The sequence below is a fragment of the Pyxicephalus adspersus genome, chromosome 3, assembly GCF_032062135.1.
Source record: "Pyxicephalus adspersus chromosome 3, UCB_Pads_2.0, whole genome shotgun sequence".
In the NCBI taxonomy this organism is placed as follows: Eukaryota; Metazoa; Chordata; class Amphibia; order Anura; family Pyxicephalidae; genus Pyxicephalus; species Pyxicephalus adspersus.
The window spans coordinates 130,665,153-130,680,788 of NC_092860.1; the positions used below are offsets into that span (position 1 = coordinate 130,665,153).

General features: G+C 37.7%; 1 protein-coding gene across 1 annotated transcript in view; it reads left to right on the forward strand.

The window, feature by feature from the left end:
* Positions 1–8,108, forward strand: part of SEL1L3 (SEL1L family member 3) — a 40,634-nt gene extending 32,526 nt beyond the window's left edge. Inside the window, exons 19-24 of the mRNA XM_072406364.1 lie at positions 626–710; positions 2,756–2,865; positions 3,497–3,624; positions 5,315–5,417; positions 5,506–5,569; positions 7,456–8,108. Of these exons, the coding sequence (XP_072262465.1) occupies positions 626–710; positions 2,756–2,865; positions 3,497–3,624; positions 5,315–5,417; positions 5,506–5,569; positions 7,456–7,616 (651 nt within the window). The 3' untranslated portion in view covers positions 7,617–8,108. The remainder of the gene's footprint in view (positions 1–625; positions 711–2,755; positions 2,866–3,496; positions 3,625–5,314; positions 5,418–5,505; positions 5,570–7,455) is intronic.
* Positions 8,109–15,636: the final 7,528 nt, after the last annotated feature.

The window sequence follows — 15,636 nt, forward strand, 5'->3', positions numbered from 1 at the left end:
GAGTTATAGGCCTACAATGTAAAATAAATTTTCATGCAAAACAATGTATCGCTTTTTGCATAAAAATACGGACATCGTAATGCCAGGAGGGTAATAAAACATTAAAATTGCAACTAATGTCCAAATTTTTCTGTGAACCACCAACATTTTCTCGCAGACCACCAGTGGCGACCACTGCTATAGACCATTTCTTGTAGTAATTAAAATAAAATGGTTGATTTGTCATGGAAAAAAACTGTTTGGGCTTTACATACACCTTAAAATTAGTTAAAAGTTACTACCTAAAAAAAGTAGCAATGTGACATATAGGCCCTGATTTCTTAAAGCTCTCCAAGGCTGGAGAGGATACACTTTCGTGAGTGAAGCTGGGTGATCCAGCCAATCTGGAATGGATCTAGTCCAGGATTCCAAACATTTGCTAGCAAATAGCAAATGTCTTTGAAAAAATCCATTCTAGGCTTGCTGGATCACCTAAGTTCACAGTTGAAAGTGTATCCTCCCCAGAGCTTTAATAAATCAGGCCCAAAAGAAGATCCTATTTTCATGGGGGACATATTATTAAAACACCTAATACCTAAATACAGTATTTCATTTTTTGTATAACCAATAAAAATGTATTTTGTAGGAGCTCTCTGCAAGTCTTCCTAGAGATACCTGTGCATTGAGATATTATAATTTGTCAGCACACCAGCCCATACCCTCAACATATGGTGGGTATTTATTTCACTTTGTTACGCTATGAAGAAAAACTGAATTGTGTTGTGTTTTACTCATTGAGGTGGTCTTTTGGGTTACTTTAGATGGAGTTGTATCTAAAGTCATTTATTTGGTGATCTTCATACAGCTCTCATAAATCCCACATATCTGGAGATTGTTGATCTGTAGAAGATACATGCGTATTCTATATATATATATATATATATATATACTGTATACATTCCTTCTTTAGGAAGTTTCCCAGTGAATAATGTTGTCATTAGAGTTATGTAACATAACAAAAACTTTAGTTAACCTATTGCAATTCCATGGTATAGTTACAACCAATCTAAACAAATACCAGGTCAATTGCTGCTTTTAAATATCATAACTGCACATTTACTGCCTTTAATATGTCTATACAGTATGTTGGTAGTGAAATAGTCACATTGAACCTTTCAGCATCCACTAGGTGGAGTTGTGTACTTTGTCTTTTATGTTTTGCATTTCATCGTTAGTTATACTAATTTAGATTTAAAGTTGAAAAGGAAAGAATATTTATAATACCAATATTATATGGCTTTATTACAAACCGTACTTCGGTACCATAGCTGTTCAGATTCTATCCAAAAGGAAATCTTACTAGGCATAGGGGTTATGTTTTGTAACCTCCTAACACAGCATGCAAGTTAGATGTCAAGAGTCCAGCACTGCTAATTTAAATTCTTATCTACTTAATGTTTATTTAACTATTATATTTTTTTAGTCATTGTCAATGTAGTTGTTTAGATGAGATATTTTCTTTGTGCTTTCAAGCATGTATTCAGACACTTTCCTAGGAATTTAAAAATCTACCACCAGACCTAGTCAGTAAACTGTGCTTTGTGAATATTAACCACTTCAGTTCTCACACTTTTACAATGCCTGTGGACCAAAGGAATGTTTACATTTCTTCTATAGACCTGTTTAATAATTTTTAGTAGTTACCTATTGGATAACAAAGTAGTAAATTTATCATAACGCTTTTTTAGAGGCAAAAAAATGGCATCTTTTGTTGATAGTTTCTTTTCACAGTGGTTTCATTTTTTATGAAAATCTATAAAATAAAAAAGTAACAAAACCCCCAAAATTCCCTTTTTTCTCTTGATCAGTGTTTAACAAAATTTTGTGTTTCTGTAAATAAAAAATATAGTTTATATTCTTTACTTTGTCCTGTTTAAAATAACACTTTTAACAAAAGGGCTCTATTTATAAAACAGGGAATCAACCATTCCCTCAAATATTCCCTGTGGTTTCAATAGCAATATTTAATTCCCACTAGGGAATGTTTGAGGGAATTTCTGCATAAATAGACCCCTAAGATTATGATTCTGGTACCAATATAATACATTTCTTTTTCCCATTTTTCACTTATGTGACACAAAATTAATAAACAAAATGAATACACAAAATAAGATTAGTCCTGATAGAGTTAACAAATAAATAGGTAGCTTTAACTTGCAGATGGAAATACATTCTTTAGATCCTCAGAAGAATAAAACCTATGCAAAATGGAAAATACAAAAACAATGTTATTTTGTATCCCTGCAGTCCAGTGTAAATGGTATTAATAAATGCTGTGTTGGATGGACAGTTTTTGTCAGCAAGTGTTAAAATTGCAGTATCTGCTCAGCAAGCCCTCCCAACTCTGATTTTCCCAACTAAGAAGTGTGAAGGAAGAGGAAGGTGCATTAGTAGGGTAAAAAAAAACTGTGCATGTCCCATATACCTGGCTTTTAAGTTTTTGTGTGTGTAACACAGATAATGGGTCTGATTGATTAATGTTCTCCAAGACTTGAGAAGATAGACTATGGGAGAACCTGGGGGATCCAGCAAACTTGGAATGAATTAGGTCCAGGATTGAAAACTTTTGATTTATTTTGAAGAAATCCATTCCAGGTTTGCTGGGTATAAGTATATATAAATATGTGCTTAAAGCATTGAGTGGTAATGTACTCTCTGTCATGGTCACTATGACCAAGAAAACTTGACTCCTTTTTGACTGTCTTTCTGTTCACAGCTTTATTGAAGATGGGTGACATGTATTATAATGGTGGGGAAAACAACCATAGAGACCTGGAAGAGTCAGCGAAGATGTACACACAGGCGGCAGTGCTTGGGGATGCACAGGTAACATTTAGCCTTTTGTAGGGCCCCCTTTAAACTGGCGGTACTGAGGTGCCCCTATTTAACTAATGTGTGTGTTTTTGTGTCAGCTGCAGCATTTGACATTGCTTTGTCACACATTTGCAGCTTGGTTCTTCCTCCAGAGCAAATATCTGACTGGAAGTCACTTCCAGTTACTGCACCAAGGTCCACCACTTGCAAATGCATGAACAAAAATTGTTCCCAACTGCTCATATTCAGCCGAATGGGAGCAATTGGGAGCATGGCTGAGGCCCTTAGTTTTTCTCTTTTTTTTTTACCTTTATAAAGTATCCCCATCTTAAGGCAAGAAGAGCTTGTTGACTGACCTAGAACTATACTAATAAACTTTGAGTTTATGATATAATTCCACTTTCTGTTCACCAGCTCTGTCCTTATTTTATTGTCTATGTGTGTTTCTGGGACAAATACCAGCATTAGTGTAAATATTATGGGTTGGTGGAACCATTCAGTGTAAAATCTAGAGCTTGCTATTGGAAGCCCTGCTCCCGGTGGCATTTAGTAGTTTCATTAACCCAAGTTCTGTAATATATATAATAACTTTTTAAATTTGAAGATTTTTTGGTTATTTATTTTATTGTACGTGTGTTTTTAGGGATTTTTCAACTTAGCTCAACTTATCCAAGAAGAAATCTCTATTCCTGAATATATGTTGAGGCATTTGAAATTAAACACACCAGCATTTGTGGACAACCGCACCCTTGTGATAGAGCTCTATGAAAGGTACAGTATTTTACCACTCACAATTTCTGAAATGTATAAATATTACAACTGCAATGAAATAAACCCCAGGTCAGCGTAATGTATAAAAAAACCCAGTATAGAACATACATGATTATTATTACCTAAACTACAGTATATCTAGTGTGCAATAATTATGCCCCTATGTGATACATTTCTCAGCATGCAGCAGATCCAAATCACAAGCATTGCTCCTTGTAAGGGACTATCTATTCTTACCTTTGTATTGGTTTTAGTTTGGCCAGACAGGTACAAGCTAGGGAACCTTTCAGATCCATTTGTATTGTCATTTCAGAATTCATTGCCACTGCAGGGCATGGTAAGCTATTGTAGCACACATTACTCCGCCAGAGACTTTGTCTTTTATTTCTAAGTGTCATGCTTGGTATTGCTATGTGTGCTGTTATAGCTACATGTTCTAACCCTGTTTATAACTGAAGCATGCATAGATTCTGTACAGACAGAAGCAGCACCAATACATTTACTGTATACTTTACGTTTTGGGTATAACATAAATCTGTGTATAGCAGTTGTACACTGCCAAGGGAGATCCATACTGTGACTAGTAATAATAATAAATGTGGTGCCACAGGCAGAATAAGTTGTACATTTTTTACACAGTACAACAAAATAGTTTCCAGTATCTCCAAAATGTATAGACCCATATGAGTGCAGGAAACCATGACTGGTTACTACATCAGCAAGCTCTTTTCCCCCAACACACACAAACAATTTATGTTATTTTCCGAGTTGTTTTTTCAGATTGGGTTGCTTGAGGGGTAAATTTATCACAAAGTGAACCTCACCTGGCCATTAATTTTAAAGATATAGACAAAAAAGTTTAGAAATGTAGCCAAAATGATTTCTGCAGAGTACCCCTGGATTCTAGGCTTAGGTTGGACATGTGTACTAAACACATACCCAAATCCAGTTTAAGGTTTGCCCATGCTGGCAATAAGCCCAGTCCTTTTGTAATTCCCCAAAAAACTTCAGTGGGTGGTAAAGGCTTTTGCATCTGACTGGTCGCAGAGAGCAGTGAAGGGAGTCATTTGTATTTATGAAAGCTCTCCGAGACGTTCCAGCAAACCTGGAATGAATTTCTCCCTCTATCATTTTCATTATTATTAACAAAATCAATCATATAATGCCTTATTTAGTTGGTACCATACAAAATTTTGCACAGTATTATGACATTTTCATACAACTGCATGGTGGCAATAACTACAAATTGCGAAACGCATATAGCTTTAAATGTTAGTTCTTTGTCTGGTCCAGTTTGCATATATATATATATATATATATATATATATATATATATACATTTATTTCAGTGATTCAAATAATTAAGAGGTTCAGTATAACAGTTTTAAGTTTTGGATGTCAGGTTGATATGAGTTAGTAGTATGGTATGGAGGTGCTGCGGTTATAAAAGTGTTATTCACAAAAGTTAGAAATAGTCACAAAAGGCAGAAAAGCAGATTAAGATGGTAAACATTTCTAAAGATTTAAATTGCCTTCCTATGGGCAAGAGTTAAATAAATAAAGCTGTATTTGTTTACCTTTTCAGCATTTCAGAATAATTGTTCATAATTCTTTTCATTTACTCCTTTTAATAAAAACATATTTCTATTTGAAACACTTTCTGTAATAAATTATGTGCTTGACTTTCCAGGTGCCAGAACCACAGCAGTGAAGAGGGTGTTAGTCCTTGTACCCTTGTTCTTCTTTACCTTCAAATAAATGATGCCTGGAATTCCTTGCTGCGCTCCCCTATGGTACACTTAGGAGGGTCACCTCTACAATATTACTTTATAACTGTCATAAATTGTTCTATGCACTATAAAACTTTGTTCCCTTTTTCAGGTATATGTGCTGGTATCTTTGCTGATGGCTGTTTTCACAGTACAATGCATATATACAATGCAAGGTAAGGTATCATTTAGTACAAAACTCAGACTGAATTATTCACAGGGCAGCTTTCAACACTTGGAAATTTTTATGATCACTCTTGAGTTAAAGTGAACCTACAGTGGCTTCAGAAAGTATGTAGACTTTAACATTTTCATTTTTGGTTTGATTCGTTTAAACTCTAAAAAAAAAAAAAGCGAATTTAGGACAATTATGTTGTCCTAAAAAATTTAGGACAAAAATTTATTAAAAAGAACAAACTGAAATGTCACATTTACATAAATATTAGGACCCTTTACTTAGTACATAGTTGAAGCACCTTTGGCATCAATTACAGCCACGGGTGTTTTTGGGTATGATGCTACAAGCTTTGCACACATTGAGCACATGGTTTGTTTTTTTTTTATCTGATATTCATTGTCAGCTTTGTGGCCTTCTGTAGAGAGGTGTATGCCTTTCCAATTCATGTCCAATAAACATAATTTACTACAGGTAGACTCCAATAAAGGTGCAAAACATCCCAGGATGTGCAGGAGAAATGGGAAACACCTGAGCTAAATTTTAAATGTTGTTGCAAAAGGTCTGAATACTTATGTAAATATGATATTTCTGTTTTTTTTTAATAAACTTGCATTTAATATATAATTGTGTAAGTGTAAAATTAGGTGTAAGTTTATTAAACATTAAACATTTAATAAACTTACACCTAACTTATATTAATGGTACCCATTTTTCATTTACAAGCATTAATGCAGTAAGTAATGGACTTTTTGTTGCCATTGGTGCTATTATTTTCACACAATAAACTTGTAGTGCTAATGCTTTCTGAAACAGGATGTCGACTATAGAAGGTAAATATTGATTAGGCTTTATCTTTGTCATGATTTCACAGTCTGCACTTTTTTATTTGCATTTTACCTGTGTTGACATTTAAACACGTCTCTGATAGCATTTGATGAACTCTTTGGCAGCCTGTGTGGTAATGGAGATAATGAGTACACAATGCATGGGGTCATGAGAAGAGCTTTTTCAGATGGTCAGTGAGTTTGCGGTTACTGCTTCCCTACATCTGTGAACTATGCACAGCATACAGAGAATAAATCATTATAGTACCACCCACTGTAAAATGTTGAAATGTTGGCTCATTAGAAACCGGCACAGAAGCTGGGTCAGTAGAGTGGCTGGCAAGGTGCCAAACACCGAGAACTGCCCAGGATCCACTATTTACATTGTTTGAACAAACCCTAATGGTGCCTATCATAGTATTTAAAGTTCATACAAAGATGTACCACTTTTGTTTAAAAATCCAAACGTCTAATGGAAGAAAGGCAAATGTAACAACCTAAAAGCATCAGAAAGTTGAGTAGGTTAATGCATTGCGTCTCTGCTGACGGTCAAGGATCACTTGGCATAGCAGGATTGTTTTGTATGCTTCTCTTTAACATAGGAGCTATAGTGTGACTGTTAAAGAGAAACTGTCAAAAACTTAAAAAGCAGATAAAAGTGCAGAAAAATCAAATACAATTTTAATAGGAGTGTTAGGAACCTAATATTGGTTTCTCACAACATGTTGTCAAAGGATTCCTACCATGAGGGTAACTATTATGATACCTGTCCTGGGGCCTGCCTAAGACTGATAACTACGGTTACATCATTCTGTTTCTGACGTATAATATTTTCAAAAGCAGCATTCACGAACAAGACCTCCCCGGCCTCACCTAGCCTGAGTTACAGTTGGACAGCAGCTCATGTAGGTGGAGCCAGGATGGTCACATTCTTGGGAGCAGCCAATGATGTTGTTGAGTTCATGCAGGGGGCCCCATCCAAAGATTTGTCCCACTGATATCCTGTTTTACCCCTGATTTTTACCTTACCTTATATAACTGAATGACCAATGTTTTCCAGATTTGATCTTCCATTCCAGAAGAGTCCACAATTTGCAGAGGTCACCACCATTAGAAGACACCTCGTATACCATGGCAAATAATGATCCAACAGAACCAAATGACACAGCCAACCTGGAAAATCCACATTCAGAAATAAGAAATATTGGTTTGCATAGATGACACATATTTTAGTATAGTAGAAGAAGAAAATTAGGACTTTCCTTTGAATAGTTCTACATATATGTCCGTTTTATGTCCTTCATCATGCCATTTAGGTTTTAGAGAAGTTTTTTTCTCATTTTCTATTGGTGAATGGGATTATATTGAATATATCATTCATTTTGCATCTTAGAGATGTAACAAAAAAGCGCTGATTTATCACGCTAATGCAAACACAGTGATATTCAAACATAATTTAATCACAAATTTTACAGAAAGATAAAGCAGGCCTGTCATAGGGTTGCACATAGGAGTAGTTACACATTACTTTTGTTTGCATTATAATGTTTGACATAATTTATAAAGGTTCTGTATTTTTTCTGAGAAAGCCATAAACAGAAATACATTATTGGTTGGTCTAAAAAAATGTTTTTGTCATCTTACAGCAAATAAAGTATGGAATTTTCTCTGCCAAATCATAATAAATAAAGCTCCTTTTTATTTAGTGCAGAAGGTTGATGTGTTAACATTCTAATAAAATGGGGGCCAAGTGCCTGTGTTGTGTAGGAACAATAAAAATGGTAGTTTGAAGAATACCATCCTGACTCAATGAAGCCCTCAAACTATAATAATTTCTGTTACGCTTAAGCCATATTTCCGAAAATTTGGCAAAAAGGAGGACACTTTTTAGATCGTAGTATGTTAGTAAAACACACAACCAAGCCACACCCCCATATTGTAAACCATAAAAAGTGAATACGCCAACTACTACCCAACGAAATTCCAATTCTATTTAGCATTATGTCCATTTTTTCCAATCCCAAACAAAATGCTTTATGAGCCTCTGGAATGTTTCGATACATCAGAGATATCCTAAAATGATACTAAAACAAACTTGAAAGACCTGAGTTTGGCCAGGTAGAGGTATTAAGGATATCCTTAAGTTGACCATAAATGCCTGATTACAAAAAGTCAATATATATATATATATAGCCTCAGATAGACCTTGTATGGTTAAAAGATGTAATTATTCCATGACTGTATGCAATTACAGTGGTACCTTGGTATAAGTCCGCTTTGGAATAAGTCCAACTTGGTATAAGTCTTGTTTGGACCCAAAAAAATTTGCTTGGTATACAACCTTTTTGCTAGAACTTGTATGGGTCAAAATGAGTCATAACACCATGCGCTACCCTTATTTACCTCTCTCGAGACAAAGCCACGACTGCCCACAAGCGTCAGTACGCCGGTTGCTACCATTCAGTTAACAACCCGCGCTATAACTCTCTGTGAACTACAGAACATCTCCTCCTCCCTTCCCAGCACCATCCTAGTAGGCACTCGACTCTTCCCAGCAAGGTAAAGTGAGTTTAAATTTTCATTTATTTCATCTATGTGCTTTTGTATTTTAGTATTAAGCAGTGTTTTCATACAGCCCCATCAATGTATAAATTGCCAGTAACAATAGGATTTTTTTTCATGGGAACGGATTAATCATTTTCCTTTTATTTCTTATGGGAAAAATTTGTTTGGTATAAGTCCAAGTACTTGGAACGGATTAAGGACTATACCAAGGTACCACTGTTTTTTGTTTTAACAAAAGTGATCGACAAAGTTACCACTTCAATTTTTCTAGTTCCTACTGGAAATGTTGCCCTTGTAGGTGAGGCTTACACAATACCTGTCACACTTACCTCTTCCCCTCTAAAGCGTAGACGCCTCTCTCCTGAGCATGCGGGCAGTTCTAACGCTGGGCGTGCCTTCTAAGCTTTATCAATTCCGTCCAATCCGCTGGCCAGTCAGAAAATAGCCTCTGGACCAGCCCTGGCTATTTATCTAGCTCACACACTGCACTCTGTGTTCGTGCAACAAGTACGCACTAGTGCCGAGCTCCTAGTTCTGGGAGCTAGTTCCTGTACACCTGTTGCTTAATCCAGTGTTTCCTGTGTCCAGCTCTTTTGTTAACCCCTCTTTGTCCAGTCTGTTGGTTCCCAGCCAACTCCTGGATCCCTGCCAATTGACCCCTGCATGTGAGCTGACCTCTCTTGCTTGCTGCCTGCCTTGACCCCAGCTTTCCTCGACTATCCTTCTGCTTTGATTGTGTGATTTAGTACTGTGTTTTGCCCACTTTGGTAGGCCCAAGGACTGCAACCTAGCAGTAATCTACAGCACGACATCCTCAGTATCACAGGCTCTGGAGAAGACCTGGTTACGGATTAGACTTTGCGCCTTGGCCCTCAGGGCTCACACCACCTCCGTGCAAGCCATAGCCCCCTAGTGGTCCTGTCTCTCCCTCCGTGACAATATCAACTTTCTGAAAACAGAAAATGCACCAGCTGTCTATTAAATGGTCATCTTTTGCCTTAAATTGCATTTAATACCCAGTGTCACCTGAGACCCAGATGTGCATGTGCAGACATAGCTGCCAACATGAATGAATGCTCGATCCTGGACATCATCGTGTCTTCTGGGGTGAGCACCATTGCCTTTTAGTGGATGGTTGGACTTCTCTGCCTACCAGCTCCAGCCCTTGTGCCACTGACTATGCTCTACTTTTCCTCATTCTGACTTCTACCTTCTCCCTGTTACTTCACTTGCTTTGACTGATTTCCTGATGCTGACCTCCATTTTATTCTGCTACTGTCTGCTCCATAGCTCTTGTCCTTCTTTGATTGACCTGCTGCGGGGGCTCTCTCCCCTTCACTTTCATTACGATCGTTCCTCGTTCATCATCCATGGATCCCCCAGGAAAGTCGTTCGTACGGACACCGAGCTTTGTACACACGTCAGATTCTCGTCCCATATCAGCCCTGAGGCGATTATCAGATGAGAATAATCTTACCTGTGTACCCAGCTCTTGCCTGCCCCTTGTAATTGGGTTTGTTTACCAGCTGCTGATTTTCATTTCATCTTGTCTACACTGTTGTGTGCTACCCATCACTGACTGGGGTTGTGGGTAACCAACCATACTTTATCATCTGATTGGTTGGACTTTATTGGAAGCCACAACCTGGTACCTGACAGCAGTGAAACATCCACACATTACAGGTATTACCACCTGCTGTCTAAGCTAGTTCTTTGGTGCTTCTTCCCTACCAAGGGGGAGCTTACTGACTTACAGGGTCCAAAACATTCAAGCACAGAGCAAAAAATCTACATCAATCTGTATATAAGGCCAAAAGTTTTTTTGTTCAAAAATTTGGGATGTGTTGGAAAAGATTAAAACCCATGTTGAGTTTTTATTGCTTGTATCCCTGCTAGGTACAATTTAAAGGATTATGTAAATTGATATGCTGCACATATAAGCCAGTTTTTTCTAGTTAACAGTAGTTCCTCTTAACATTGATTATTGTTAATGTCACACATTAGCCAGTGGTTCAAGCAATGAATGCATATAATAAACTGTATGACTGCAACGCAAGGTGAACTTTGTAATCCACATTGTAAAACATTTTCCTGGAGCAATTCTTAGTTATATTTAGGTAACAAGGTCATTAGAAATTCTTGTAACATTTTCCCATATCTTATATAATAAGGAAACTTTGTCACTTTGCTTGTGACTTCTGATTGCCTACCCCATCACGTTACATTTGTCCATCAACTCACCTTAGCCTCCTTACCCCTTTGTCAAAACTCTTTTTCTAAACTACTTTAATTAAACTAACTTTCATGTATTGGGGGAATATGTGACCTCCTAATTGTGACAGTATTTGGACCTCAACAGTCATCTGTAAGGCTTGGACACCATCACATAGGGAGAGACAGTAACGTCTTCAAACCCATTGTAGATTCCCTTAGTGGAAGGCTGTAATTGAGAGTAGATAGAGTAGAACACTTTGCTTAATGGGTGGGCTATCAGGTAACGGGGGTGGGGGAATCTTACATTTTGAAACAAGCTAGTGTTTAGCTTTATTTAAAAAATTTATTGCTTGTATATTTGGATGTAGCCATACATCAGGGATCATTCTTTTAATAGATTGATAATTGTCTGATACCTAAAGTGTTTTGGTAAAACTTTTACCTGTCTAATGATTTGGAGCCTGATGTATTAAAGCTCTCCAAGGCTGGAGAAAATACACTTTCATCAGTGAAGTTGGGTGAACCAGCAAACCTGTAGTGGATTTCCTCAAAGTCATTGGCTATTTGCTAGCAAATGTTTTGAATCCTGGACCAGATCCATTCCAGGTTTGCTGGATCACCCAGCTTCACACACATTTTTTAATCAAAACTCACCTCTCCATGCTCCATCCTCAGCATCTTGACAGCTGTTGTTTAACCTATATAACCTCAGCATGTGTTTTCACCATGAACATAGACATATTAGTTTTGGGTGGGGATGGCAGAGCACAACCTTATTTACCTTTCATCATTTTACATTGCTGGCTTTTTGTTCCTGCTTCCTTTAGTAATAAAGCCTAAAAGGGTGTGTTCAGTAAAAAAATAATTTGTATACAAAATTAATGAGACAGAAACTCTGTGTTGTGATTCACAATTGCTCAACAAATAATAACATCTATATTTTAATGGTGTTGGGATTAGGCCAACACATGTGGCAATCTGAACATTTCTTTTTGAAAAAAAGCATTTTAGAATAACTGTTTTTTTAAAGGAAATGAATTGTGGTTGACCTGTACCTGCAAGGCATTGAGTTCCAGCTTCCCTTTTCATTGCAAACTCTTTGTACTACCACCCCCTTTTTAAATTGTATCCCAATCTAACCAGTTTGAAGAACTTGAATAATAAGTCCTATTTCTGCTCATAATTAAGACATAGTGTAAGGAACTTACCCGCCCTGCGAGCCTGCGGTGTCCCTGGGGTTCCCAGCCACAGAGGGAGACCCCTCAGTAGCAAGCAGCATAACCAAGGCTGCTCCTCTGCTCACAGCTTGTCTGTCGCTGTTGGTGGAGGGATCCGCCCTGGACTAATTACTGATCAGCCAGGCAGCAGCCCTTGCATCCCTTTGAATGTGGTTCCTGCCCCCAGCACTGTGCAAGTGCAAATTAGTGCACGTCCTAGGGGTACTGTGGGAAGAGGTGCGCGTGTTACCATGCGTCCCTCTTGTACCCCCCGAGGGCGTGGCACTCGGCTGCTTCGCCCCAGGGCGGGACATAGTTAGTTTGAATTCCCTGCGGCCAATCAGCTGCAGGGGATTTACTCAGTCTCCCATCAGACAGTGCCAGGTGGCGCAAGGTGATTGGTCATCCTGGCTATTTAAGGAGAGCCTGTCCATCACCCCATTGCCCGCTATAGCCTCTGTTACCACAGTGTGCTTGGGTGTGTCTTTGTGTGTTTAAAACTTCTGCTTGTCATCTCCTCAGTGACCCGGTCTGAACCTAACTCTGATTGAACTCTGCCAGCCCTGACCTCGGATTGTTATTGACCATTCTGCCTGCTGCCTGCCCAGACCTCGGATTGTTACTGACCTGCTTTTGCCTTATCCTCCTGTACCTTGCTTGATTGAAATTAACCCTTGCTGTGCTGTACCATTCTGAATAAACCTTATTCAAGGATATCTGGAGTCGGTAGTGGTTTGTGTGCCCAGGCGCATTACACATAGGGCCTGATTTATAAAGCTCTCTTAAAGCTGGAGAGAATACACTTTCACCAGTGAAGCTAGGTGGTCAAGCAAACCTTGCTATTTGTTAGCAAATGCTTTGAATCCTGGACCAGATCCATCCCAGGTCTGTTGGATCACCCAGCTTCACTGGTGAAAGTGTATTCTCTCCAGCCTTGGAGAGCTTTAATAAATCAGGGCCATAATCTTGATAGGGGCTTTGTGAAGATTTTTGTTATCTGTGTCTAGATACTGTAGATTATGCCCTCTGTGGTTGTCCAATCAGTAAAACCCAATGGATTTATATATCTAATCAAATAAAACACATTTGAACTCAATTAATATACTTCTTTTGTTGGAGACAAAGAATGTTAGACGGTTGTAATTCCAATTCCATTCAATAATTATCCATATCAAAAGATTGCACATATACCAGTATATAGTAGTCTTGTAAATTCAGTCTAGGAAGTGCACTCAAATGTTTATCTTTAACAAACAGGATTCCATTTTAGGGTGTAGAAATGCACTGCAGTATGTAAATGTCAACTGGAATGAAAAAAAGTCCGGTAAATCATACACTCACCTGTAGTATGTTAAAAGACTTGGAATGGTCCATACATATTCATAAACATTCTTACAGATATTACAATGCAGGATTCTCACTTTAATGAATCCAATTTAGTCAGGCCTGAAAATAAGTAGGGAAGGTAAATTGTCATTAGAAAGTTGTCACACCTAAAAGGTTTGGAAAAGAGCTTTACATTAGTAGCACAACAATCACATAAATTACCTGACCTGCAGAAAGACAAATCACCGGGTGAGGTATGCTGATGCAATGAAATGCCAAGTTGCTCCTAGGTCTGCAGAACTATACAAATAGTTTAGCACAGGTAAGGAAAACAGCAAAACCAATGCCCACAAAAAGAAATAGCTGGTATGTATACCAAAGCAAGGAAAAGGCTCACTTTTATCTACTAGGCTTTGCATTTACCTACTAAAAGTAGGCAGGAAATCCCTATTGTGTATTGTGACCAAAAAAACCCCACAAAAATGGTATTTTGACATTGGGTCACAGTTCTTATTAGCTCAAAAAGGAGAACATGCACTAAGGCTTTTGGTTCTGTAACAGTTAAATACAAGTCTTTATATATTATTCCCTAGGATAAAAAAACATTATTCGATAGGAAAGGCATATATTTCACCTTAATGTATTCCAACCAACATGACTATTATAACACTTAGGTATTCTGGAGGTACGGTATGTCTGATTAGGCATGTACAGAACAGAAGCAAGTTAAATTGTAAAAATGACCACAACTAGACAGCTGATACCACTCAATCTGCAACAGCTGCAGATAATAGAAAGAATATGGTGGTGTCCTCTATCCATTACCAGCCTACTGACTGACCAGTGAAAGGCACCTGGCACCCAGTCCTGCTCCTTCCTCTCCTGCTCTGAGTGTTAATATATAGTACAGTATTTCCCAACCTGGATTCCTCCAGAGGTTGCTAGGGGTTCCTTGAGCAATTAGCAACTTGTGGCTTTCAGGTCAATTTAGGTGACACCAATGATATTTTTGGCTATCTGCAAGGGTGGCATTCTTTCCAATGGCCAGTAATGTAAGATAAATGTATCCTACTGACCACCATGGTAATATACTGTGAGCTGTGGATATAGTAATTATAGAAGAGGTTCCCTAAATACCGAAAAGTTGTTTCAAGGGTTCCTCCATGTTAAGAAGTTTGAGAAACACTGGTCTGTGAGATTGTCAAAAGTGGATACCAAATGAAAGTACCCATAGTAGGTAAAATACATACTACAAGGTAAAAACAAAAAAATGTATTATTTTTATATCTGCCAATATGTGTGCTTTAATAATCAAGAATAAACCATTGTAAGTGGACTTTATTAAAATGGCAAATCCACCAGGTGCATAAGACTCGCTCAAGGTGCAAAACTATCCAGGCACCTCTGTCTTGGGTCTTGGCTTTCTATGGCTTGTCTTTAGCACATGCACATACTGGAAATGGATGCCGTACTCCAAGCTGAATTCACAGAAATTATATTATTGGACACAGCACATCCCCTACAGACTTTGTTCTCTAATTATGTATTTCATAATTCAAGCACATTGTTTAACAAACTTTGTGAGCACAATGTTGGCCCCTTGTAACTCATGTGTCAAGAGTATTGATGATCAACATTTTTGTTAAATTCATTGTAGTCAATAGTTAGGACATTGTATTCAAAAGTGTAACACTGCTTTTGCTGAGAAAAAAAATGTAAACTGCAAGGATGTTATAAAACTCAAATAGAAAAAAAAATATAGCAGGTTATCTACCTTTTGTTTGCGTTAGAGTTATCCATTAATTTTAACAAATAGCTCATGTTGCATGACATGTTAATATGTAATGTGTAAAGTCATTTAATATAATATCACACAGAATTCATATACCGAAATGCAGCTCTTTAGAACCACTCAGAAG